Source organism: Plasmodium falciparum, assembly GCF_000002765.6.
Source record: "Plasmodium falciparum 3D7 genome assembly, chromosome: 4".
Taxonomy (NCBI): domain Eukaryota; phylum Apicomplexa; class Aconoidasida; order Haemosporida; family Plasmodiidae; genus Plasmodium; species Plasmodium falciparum.
Window position 1 is genome coordinate 330,001 of NC_004318.2, and position 12,500 is coordinate 342,500.

Below are 12,500 nucleotides of genomic sequence, written 5' to 3' on the forward strand. Positions count from 1 at the left end.
TTTTTCTTTTTTTTTCTTACGTGTGTCCGTTAGTATGTCCGTATGTATGTTCGTATGAATGTCCGTATATATGTTCGTATGTATGTCCGTATATATGTTCGTATGTATGTCCGTATGTATGTCCGTATGTATGTCCGTGTGTATGTTCGTGTGTATGTTCGTAACAACTTTTTTATTTTTCTTAACAATATATAAACCTTTAGAAAATCGTACAAAACATAACCACCTAACAAAAAGCACTTAGTACATATATATATATATATATATATATATATATATATATATATATTTATAAATATATATAATTATACATAGTCCTCACCTCTAAATAAATCAAATAAACATATTGATTTTTTTATTATATATATCTTTTCGTCCATGAAATAATATTAGGTTAGAGATAATATGATCGTATTCTCTCTCATTTTTTTTTTTTTTATTTCATTTTTTCTCATTGTTCGTATATTAAGAGGTGATTGTTTTATACATATTACAAAAAAAAAAAATAAAAAAAATAAAAATATATAAAATAATAAATGAACATATATATGTATATTAACATATACACATACAATTATAGAACAGTCAAAAAAAAAAAAAAAAAAACTGCAAAAGAACTTTAAAACGTAACAACATTAAATAAATTTACATGATACCAAAATATAATTTTTCCAGAATATTTCTCACTTTTTTTTTTTTTTTTCTTATATAATATATAAAAGAAGGGGGAAAAAAAAAAAGGAATGCTTTTATTCTTCTTATATCTGTTCAGAAATGTTATCCATGGTATAATTTTCTTATTCTTTTATTGTTGAATATATTATATATATATATATATGTATATATATATATTATTCCATTTTTAGATGTTTAAGGAAAAAATTACCATATATGTGTTTTCATAAGATATGAAATTAAAATACCTCTTGATGAAAAATGACCGAATAAATATAAAACAAAGGAAACATAAAAGCAAATAAATAAATAAATATATATATATATATATATAAATAAATATATATATATATATGTATTATATCATTATGCTTTTAATAGCCGTTTTAACTTTTCATGTTCATTATATACCCAAGGATATACTTTATAAGACCACTTCCTCAAAAGAATATATAAGTATATATTTTCATATGAACAGAACACCAAATATACCAACTTACAACTCCACAAGTATAATATATATATATATATATATATATATATTTATTTATTTATTTATCATATATATGATAAAAAGCATTATATAAAATGATATATATTGTATACATTTTATCATTATAATTTAATTTTTCCTTTTTTTTTTTTTTCTGTTGTATAATGAATAATTTATAATTTATCAAAGGATGTTTATATTTTTATCTCAAATTATGTTATAAATTTATTATTATTATCCCTTATATTTTTTTATATTTCTTTTATATTTTTTCTTTCCCTTAATGTTATTATCCCAGTCAGCGAATATATAAATTTTCTCCTCCACATAAGAATACTTGAACAAAAATATATACAATATATATATATATATATATATATATATATAGATATATAGATTAAAATAATGATATTCCAATATACATATATATAAATATACATAATATATAATAAAATCCATATATATTATATATATATATTTATAATTTTATAAAGCCGTTAATCTTTTTTTTTTGTTTTTTAAAGAAATGGGTAAATCATTTTGATGAATCATATAAAGTATATATTTATGTAATCTTTAATTATATATTTTTTTCCATAATATATATATATATATATATATATATATTTATATATATATTTTTTTTTTATACCATTGATATCTATTGAGAGAAAAAATATATTCATATTTTAATATTGAACAAACAAATTCTCGTATGTCATATGATATATATATATTTTATATATTACGAGGATATGATTTCTTTATTTTTATAACCTTTGTGAAATTTATTCATTATATAATATATAACTTAAATATAGAACATTTTCCCTTTTATCCGTTATTATAAGAATAAAATAATTTATTATACAAAATGAAGGTATTGTATTTATATAAATAAATGAATATTTATTTATATATTATATATGCTCTGCTGTTGTACATAATAATATATTATGGAAAGAAATAATAATAACAATATATTATTTGTTTATATATATAATATATATTAAGTTACATATGAATATATAAAAAGAGCAAAGTGTTAACTAATATATTATGTAAAATGTTTATGTATGGAGAATAATATGCATATATATATGTATATATATATATATATATATATAATTTTTTTTTTTTTTTTTTTTTATACCCGTAGCCATGCGCACAAGTACTTGTAGTGCCCGTGTTAAATGATAATTTCTCTTATGTTATAATTGATGAGTAATAATATAAAATAATATATATATATATATATATATATATATATAGAGAGAGAGAATTTTTTTTTCTTTCCATTTATTAATATGCACCTATATCACATATATATATATATATATATATATATATATACATATACATATATGCACGTTGTTGAAATTATTTTTATTTTTTTTTAGGAAAACTAAAAAGGCAGCTTCTATAGACCCAGTAGAACCAGATAAAGTATGTTTGAAAAAATAAAATATTATATATATATATATATATATATATATATATTTATATTTATATTTATTTTTTTATTTAGGTATTAAAAAGAATAGAAACAGCCAATGTTGAATTGGAATATGTTTTATGCACACATCATCATTATGATCATTCAGGTATTCAATAAATAAAAAATATATATACATTTGTAAATAATTAAGTAAGAGACACATATATATATATTTAATATTTGGTATATATATTTATTTTCATATTTCCTTTTTTTGTTTTGAATATTATTAGGTGGAAATATTCGAATGAGAGAATTAAAACAAAATATCAAAGTGGTCGGATCAGCATATGAACCAACCCCAGGTGTAAACGAGAAAGTATACGACGGTCAAATTATACGTTTAGGTAGATAAAAAAAATAAATAAATATATATATACATATATTACATATATTACATATATACATATATTACATATATACATATATTACATATATACATATATACATATATTACATATATACATATATTACATATATACATATATATATTTATATTTCCTTTTTCAGGTGAGTTGAACATAAAAGCTATTCATGCACCTTGTCATACGAAGGGACACATTTTATATTATGTATACAAAACTGATGAAGCAAAACAAGAAGATCATAAATACAAACCAATATTATTTACTGGGGATACATTGTTTATAGCTGGGTGTGGAAGATTTTTTGAAGGAAGTGCAAAGGATATGTTTAAAAATATTGAAAAAGTAAAAAACATGAGAAAGGAAACATTAATATATTGCGGACATGAGTATACCCTTAATAATTTAAGGTAATCATATAAAAATGGAATATATAGAAATATGTCTTTATATTAATTTTTAATGAATATTAAAGTATTAACACACATTTTTTTTTTTTACATGTATCTTTTATGTGGAAAAAATTAAAACAAATAATATAAAATATGTACCTATATACCAACATGTATATATATATATATATATATATTTTTTTTTTGTTCCAGATTTGCATTGAGCATTGAAAATGATAATGAATATATGAAAAACAAATTGAATGAAGTTACAGAAAAGCTTAAAAACAAAGAACATTCTGTACCTTCAACAATTGAAGAAGAGAATTTAATCAATCCATTTTTTAGAACTCATTGTTATGTTAATAAGTTTAATATGAATGATGAAATAAAAATATTAGATAAATTAAGACAATTAAAAAATAATTTTTAATTGTTTTGTAATATGAAAAAATTGTGTAATGTGTCACTGTTTATAAGGATTAATAAAAATAATAAATAAAATAAAATAAAAAATATATATATGTATGTATATATGTATATATGTATATATTTATATATTTATATATGTATATATTTATATATGTATATATGTATATATTTATATATTTATATATGTATATATTTATATATGTTTACTTAATGTACTTACATTTTTATAACAACTCTTTTTATACGTAATATATTTAAAAATAAGATAAATAAAAGATAGTCCTTTTTTTATTATTTTTTTTTATTTTTTATTTTTTTATTTTTTTATATTTTTTTTTTATTTTTTATTTTTTACTTTTTATTTTTTACTTTTTATTTTTTTTTTTTTTTATATTTTTTTTTTTTTTTTAACAAGAAAGTTTAGTATTAAACCTTTTGAAATAAGGCATTTAATATAAATTTTAAAGGTTTTTTTGTAATGTCTAAATAGAAGCCTTTATTTTTATCGTAATTATGTTTCACGACATAATAAGAAATGACATGTTTTATATCTCTGTAATATTCGTCTTCTTTCAGATCGTTATAATTATCATTGGATATAACACAGCCATCTATAAAATGGAGTAAATAAATGAATATACAAATGAAGAGAAAATATAAACACATATAAATATAAATATATATATATATATATATATATATATATATATATTATTTATTTATTTATTTTATTTTATTTTTTTCTTACTTTTATGAGCAGCTAGCTGTAATATCACGACATCATCGTACGTACGCTGTTTGATGACCCCCCATTTCTCGCTTTGATAATATTTTTCATTACTAATAAGTATAACATTCAATTTAATTAAATTTTCTAGACATGAATAGTTAAACAGTTTTTTATTTCTGAGAAAATATTCATTCCCTTTCTTCGTGACAGAATTCAGAACTATTACAATATCGTGTACATTTTTTTTCTTAAAATATAAGTAGACCTCATTTAATAAAGAACAATCATATACCGTTGTCAAATTTTTATCAAAAAAATTATAACTCTTTTCATTAATAACCTTTGCACATACATTTGCCCCGTCAATTACAATAGATCTAAACTTAAAACCTTCCATCGGAAAAATATCAAAACCTTCATGAATTCTTATTAAATATGAATAACAATAATTATATAATCCTTGTTTTGTATTATTATATCCATAATTAAATTTAACTTGACATATAGGTTTTATATTATAAGTAGTTAATATAGGAGAAGATAATAAAGCTGTTATATTCAATATTTCCTTTGGAATATTTAAAGGTTTTTCTTGTTCATACAAATCATATATTATATTTTCATTAGTTGCTGTTTTTATTATTACTTCTCTTTTTATATCTTTTTTATCTCCATTTTTATCTCCATTTTTATCTCCATTTTTATTTCCCTTTTTAACATCTACCTTGGTATCATTTATATAATTCTTTTTTTTTTCACCATCTTTTTTTTTAATTAATTTGTTCAGGTTATTCTGCTCATTTATAAAGGACTTCTTATTACCATTAGAAGTAATGGATGGAGTAGAATTATTCATTTGTAATTTATTTCCAGAACTATTTTTTTTCATATATGGTGAACCTTTTATATATTCTCCAGAATGACAAATATCTACTTCATCTATATCTTCTCTTTTTTTTTTTTTTTCGTTCTTCTCTTCTTTTAATCCTTCTAAACCATTTGATACTTGTTTTTGCTTCTTTTTACTGTCATTTTCTAATTCCTCTGAGGAATTTATACCCATGTCATTTTTTAAAAGCAAAGCTTTGTATGGTTGTTCTTCATACAATAAATTAAAACAATATTTTCTATCTTCTTTAATATAATCCATACCTTTTTTTCCAGGAGAAGTTTTCTCTTTATCATTTTCTTTTAAAAGATTATCAGAACATTTTTTATTTGTCGATGCGCTTTTCTTTTTCTTTTTACCTTTATCATTTTTTTGTTCCATGTTGATCATATCATTTTTTTTTATTTTTTCATTACCTTTATTTTTTTTTAAATTGGGAAGTACCTTTTTATGGTTATCGTTCTGGTTATTATCCTGGTTATTATCCTGGTTATTGTCCTGGTTATTGTCCTGGTTATTGTCCTGGTTATTGTCCTGGTTATTGTTCTGGTCATTCTGATTATTGTTATGATTATTGTTCTGATCATTATTATCATCATTATCATCATTATTTTGGCTACTACTCCTACTATTATTACAACTAACATTTTTCTTTTTCTTTTTTTTTTTATTTTTCTTTTTGTTTTTTTTTTTATTTTTTTTTTTATTAGGAGAGGACTCATTGTTACTTTGCTCATTTGTGATAAGTTCTTCTTTATCATCCATTTCTACATTTTTCTCAATGTCATTAATTTGATCTTTTTCAAGCGCATTCATATTACTGATTTCACAAATTTGCATGTGGCCATTTAACAAATTAGTAATATTCGATTTATTAGTTAAGTTGGAAATAATTTCAGGAGTCATGAGTTCCCCGTTTTCATCATAAAAATGTAAATTTATTTCTACGCATTTATATTTCATAGTCATATTATGAAAACTTAAAAATAATAAATTCTTATCTCTATTCAAATATTTATAGTCCAAAGTTAATGATTGATCCTTCATTTGTTCCTTCTCATCAGTCATATTTTCCTTCTTCTCAGTCATATTTTCCTTCTCCTCAGTTATTTGTTCCTTCTCCTCAGTTATTTGTTCCTTCTCCTCAGTTATTTGTTCTTTCTCCTCAGTTATTTGTTCCTTCTCCTCAGTTATTTGTTCTTTCTCCTCAGTTATTTGTTCTTTCTCCTCAGTTATTTGTTCCTTCTCCTCAGTTATTTGTTCCTTCTCCTCAGTTATTTGTTCCTTCTCCTCAGTCATTTGTTCCTTCTCCTCAGTTATTTGTTCCTTCTCCTCAGTTATTTGTTCCTTCTCCTCAGTCATATTTTCCTTCTTCTCAGTCATATTTTCCTTCTCCTCAGTCATTTTTTCCTTTTCTTTCTCTGTCACTTGTTCCTTCTCCTCAGTCATTTTTTCCTTCTCCTCAGTCATATTTTCCTTCTCCTCAGTCATATTTTCCTTCTCCGCAGTCATATTTTCCTTCTCCGCAGTCATATTTTCCTTCTCCGCAGTCATATTTTCCTTCTTCTCAGTCATATTTTCCTTCTTCTCAGTCATATTTTCCTTCTTCTCAGTCATATTTTCCTTCTCCTCAGTCATATTTTCCTTCTTCTCCGTTTTTTCTTCCTTCTTCTCCGTTTTTTCTTCCTTCTCTTTTTCCCCTTTCATCTTTTGTTCCTCTTTAATAATTACTTTACGTTTGCATATATTTTTTTTTGCTTTTTTCTCTTTTTTTGCAAAAATTTCTTCTCCTTGCAAATTATGCAAAATAAAGAGTTCATCTACAATACATATTAAACTATTATGTACTTGATAGAAATCTAAATCGATTTTAAAATTATCCATTTGATTATAATAATAGAATTCATAAAATAATATAATTAAATTATGTAAGATATTATCTATAAGGATTTTATTATTATTTTTTTTATTTTTTTTTTTATGTCCTAATTTGAAATATATTTTTTTTTTTTTTTTTACTTTGTATAAACTTCCATAAATTTTTTTAATATCCATGGGGAAAATTAAATTCTTTGTTTCTTCCATTTTTGAATATAAATTTATATCTCGTTTTATAAAGGTTTTTATATTAATTTTTTTATATATTATATTATCTGAATCATGAAGATTATCAAAATTAGATATATCTTTACAATCTTTGTAATTTTTTACAATTATATTAAATTGTTCTTTATATAAAATATTTCTTTTATCTTCTATTTTATTATTTCTTTCCATATCATTATTAACATCATTTTCTTCATTTTTTTTTCTTTCGTTTGATAAATGATAATCGTCATCTCCTTTATTTTTTGCTGTACTCCTTTTTGCATAATTCAAATGTTGATTACGACATGTTAGATGATCCGCGAAAATATTGATTTTTAAGTTTGTATTTTTATTGTCATTAATAACGTCGTTTATTTTATTGTCATTAATATTATCATTTATTTTATTGTCATTAATATTATCATTTATTATATTGTCATTAATATTATCATTTATTATATTGTCATTAATATTATCATTTATTATATTGTCATTAATATTATCATTAATATTATCATTTATATTTGTAATTAAATTTGTATTTATTTTTATTTTTATATTTGTATTTATTTTTATATTTGTATTTGTTTTTATTATATTCTCATTTATTATAATACTTTCCTTTATATTTTCTCCGTTGGAAATATTTTTTTTTTCTTCTTGCAATCCTTTTCTTTCATTTTTTAAATACGTACACTTATCTTGCATGTGCATTATTATACCATCATTTGTATCGTCATTATTTTTATTTATTATTATTTTTTTTTTTTTCTCTTCATAATTTGAATCCTTATCCTTTGCGATATGATGCTCTTCCGAATTTTTATATGTACTTATTTTTATATTGGCACTTTTGTTTTTTATATTTTCATCGTTTATATTTTCATCGTTTATATTTTCATCGTTTATATTTTCATCGTTTATATTTTCATCGTTTATATTTTCATCGTTTATATTTTCATCGTTTATATTTTCATCGTTTATATTTTCATCGTTTATATTTTCATCGTTTATATTTTCATCGTTTATATTTTCATCGTTTATATTTTCATCGTTTATATTTTCATCGTTTATATTTTTATTGTTTATATTTTCATCGTTTATATTTTTATTGTTTATATTTTTATTGTTTATATTTTCATATTTTATATTTTTATTGTTTATATTTTTATTTTTTACTTCATCATATTTTATATTTTCATTTTTTACCTCATCATATTTTATATTTTCATTTTTTAAATTTTCATATTTTAAATTTTCATATTTTATATTTTCATTTTTTAAATTTTCATTTTTTAAATTTTCATTTTTTAAATTTTCATTTTTTAGCTTATCATTATCTACATTACCATTTTTAATATTTCCATTTTTTTTTACCTTTCCATCTTTTATTTTATCCATTTTTATTTTTTCCATTTTTATTTTTTCCATTTTTATTTTATCCCTTTTTATTTTTTCCCTTTTCATATCGTCACTCTTCTCATAATAATTAAATGAAGCACTTTGGAACTTATCATGGGCAATTTTATTTATCCTATTTTCGAGTTTTCCTATTTCTAGAGATAATTTAATTTTTTCATTTTTCAAAGTTAGCTTTTCATTAATTATTTTATTTTTCATTTTTTGAAAATTCGATTTTTCTAATGATAATTCTTTTTTTTGTATTTCTAATTTTGCTTGATCCATACATATTTGTTTTTTTTCATTTATTAAATTATTTTTTTCATTTTCTACTTTTTTTTGTTCAAGCTCAAATAAACATTTCTGTTCATAAAATTTTTTATTGTTATCAGAAAAGGTACTTTTAACATTATCTAGGTTTTTTTTACTTATACATAATAATTTCTTTTCAAATTCGAATTGTTCCATTTTTTTTTCAAGTGCTTTTATTCTTAAATCTAATTCATTTCTATCATTATGTGTTCGTATTCTTAAATAACCAATATATGTTTCATATCTTCGAAGCTTATATGTATTACTTTCTAAAGACTGTTTATATATAGCAAGGTTTTTCTTTTCCACCATCAGATTGTTTCTTTCTGCTTCCATATTTTTGTTTTGTATATTTATATTTTCCTTATCTGTAATAATTTTTTGCTTGTCCATATAAATTATATTTTTTTCTATATCATGTTTTTCTTTTTCTTTTTTTAGTTCTAATATGTCACTTTCTAATTTGGTTCTATCTTTGGTTAGGTCTTCTTTAAATTTCTTAATCATATTTTTATCCTTTTCATTTTCTTCTTCATTTAATTTAACATTTGCTTTATCACTAATTAATTTAATTATATCTTTGTTAATTTTTTGACTTAAAAGTTCCATTTGTTTTCTTTGTTTCTCCATATAATCTCTTTCAATTGTTTTATTTATGACATCTTTTGAAGTGTCTTTATTAGATTTATTTACATTGGAAGAATATTTTAAAAACATATCACCATATATATCCGAATTACTATTTTCTTCCTCTGTATCCTTATTTTTGTTTGTATATTTATTATATTTCAGATTTTGTTCTTTTCCATGTTTATTGTATTTTTTTAATGCCTTCTTATAATATAAATAATTTGTAACTCTATTTAATCTTTCTATTGGTTTTAATATCTCGATTCGAAAATCTCTTTTTTCATCTTCAATTTTTTCAAAATTTTCTTTTATCATCTTCTTTTGTATATCGACAATTATAACATCTAATTCTAAATCTTCTTTCTTCAGTTCATATGCTTTTTTCTCTTTACAAAATGATTCTTTTTCATTTTCCATCTCTATCTTATCCTTGTCTAGTTTTTCTCTTTCATCTTTAATATTCAGTTTATCAAGATCTAATTTTATCTCTTCATTCTTAATGTTTAGAAACTTCTGCTTTTCTTTTACACATAAGTTATCGATCAATATGCTTTTTTTTATTTCGTATGTTATAGTTTCCTTGTTATCTAAGAACTTTTTTTTTTCCTCTTCAAAAACTATTTTGTCATTGCTAATATTTTGGATTTCTTTTTCAAGCGTCATTTTGTCATTACTAATATTTTGTATTTCTTTCTCAATCGTAATTTTTTCATTTCTAATATTTTGTATTTCTTTCTCAAGCGTAATTTTGTCATTACTAAAATTTTTGATTTCTTTCTCAAGCGTCATTTTGTCATTTCTAAAATTTTTGATTTCTTTTTCAAGCGTCATTTTGTCATTACTAATATTTTGTATTTCTTTCTCAATCGTAATTTTTTCATTTCTAATATTTTGTATTTCTTTCTCAAGCGTAATTTTGTCATTACTAAAATTTTTGATTTCTTTCTCAAGCGTCATTTTGTCATTTCTAAAATTTTTGATTTCTTTCTCAATCGTCATTTTGTCATTTCTAAAATTTTTGATTTCTTTCTCAATCGTAATTTTGTCATTACTAATATTTTGTATTTCTTTTTCAAGCGTCATTTTTTCATTTCTAATATTTTGTATTTCTTTCTCAAGCGTAATTTTGTCATTACTAATATTTTGTTTTTCTTTCTCAATCGTAATTTTTTCATTACTAAAATTTTTGATTTCTTTTTCAAGCTCCATTTTTTCATTAGTAATATTTTTTTTTGTTTGCTCATGATTTATTTGTTCCAAATCAATTATTAGTCTTTCTGTATTCATTTTTTTGTTTTCCTCGTCAATATATATTTTTTGGTCTTTTATTTTTTTCTTCTCTTCCTCAATAAATATTTTTTCCTCTTTCATTTTTTCCTTCTGTTCCTCAATAAACATAATTTCTCGCTGAATTTTTTTTTTTTCTAGTTCATTTTCGATTTGTTCGATGCTTATTCTGCATTTCATTATTTCCAGATTATTTCTCATCTGTGCAATTTTTCCATATGCAAACATTGATTTGTATATTTCATAATGAGTATATTTGTGTGTGTACATATATTTGTGAATATCCATCTGTTCCTCAATTTTTATGGATTGATTTATCAATACTTCCAATCTCGAAATATGATCATTTTGTGTATTTTCTTTTTTTTTTTGATTTAAAAATATATATTTATTTGTTTCCCATTCATGTAATGATTTAAATAATCTACTATGAATTTTTGAATATTCTAAATGAAAAAGTTGTCTTTTTATATTTTCGATTTCTCTCAAATTAATAGTACAATGTAAATTTTGTATTAGTTTATTTTCCTTTATATGTATATCTAGATTCTTATCTAGTATCTCTAAAGCATTCATATCATACATATACAATTTACATAAATCTATTTCTTTTTTTAATGTAATATAATAAGATAATTTCTTAAATATATAATCATATTTAGCAACAAAATGTTTTCTCATTAAATTTTCAAACTTGAAAGATATATTTTTATAATTATGTATAAAAAGTTTATATGTTTTATTAATAAAAAATATGTATGTCCTTTTCTTCTTCATCTTGACAATATTAATATCATCATTAGGTTTCTCCTTATTATTATTATTATTATTGTTGTTGTTTTTGTGTTTGCTGTTGTGTTTGGTGTTGTGTTTGATGTTGTTGTCTTTTTCTTTTTCCTTTTCTTTTCCTATAATTGTATTTATTTTGTTATAATCCATTATATTTTTATTTGTTAATATTTTATTAAAAACACTTTGAAGTATATATTTCATTTTTGCATATTTATAAATATTGTTACAAGAAAGGATATACTTATTTATTTTAAGGATATTATATTTTAAATTCATATTTTTCAACATTCTTCTTTCATAATAATTTTTACCCTTCTTCAGGTAGTTCTTACATATAACATATGATATATTTTTATGTTTTATATTTATTATTCGTACATTTTTAAGAGAACGATGTGTATTTCTTTTATCTCTATTTATATTATTATAATTATTATTTGTACTCTTCCTTATTTCATTCCATTTTTTTTTATCATACGGCATATTAACAAAGGTATGATCCTCCCCCTTTACATT

General features: G+C 21.0%; 2 protein-coding genes across 2 annotated transcripts in view; one reads left to right on the forward strand and one right to left on the reverse strand.

The window, feature by feature from the left end:
• Nucleotides 1–2,042: 2,042 nt before the first annotated feature.
• PF3D7_0406400 (cytosolic glyoxalase II) lies at nt 2,043–3,856 on the forward strand (the record flags this gene model as incomplete). Its single annotated transcript, XM_002808595.1, has 7 exons — nt 2,043–2,048; nt 2,328–2,392; nt 2,569–2,614; nt 2,697–2,772; nt 2,900–3,013; nt 3,177–3,441; nt 3,637–3,856. 7 exons carry the CDS (start codon nt 2,043–2,045, stop codon nt 3,854–3,856), a joined length of 792 nt encoding a protein of 263 aa, XP_002808641.1.
• A 425-nt stretch (nt 3,857–4,281) lies between these two features.
• PF3D7_0406500 (NYN domain-containing protein, putative) overlaps nt 4,282–12,500 on the reverse strand; it is a gene marked incomplete at both ends in the record, with an annotated part of 9,773 nt that continues 1,554 nt past the window's right edge. The window contains 2 exons of the mRNA XM_002808596.2: nt 4,282–4,466; nt 4,604–12,500. The exon at nt 4,604–12,500 is cut by the window's right edge and continues 1,554 nt beyond it. Coding sequence (XP_002808642.2) covers nt 4,282–4,466; nt 4,604–12,500 — 8,082 coding nt within the window. The remainder of the gene's footprint in view (nt 4,467–4,603) is intronic.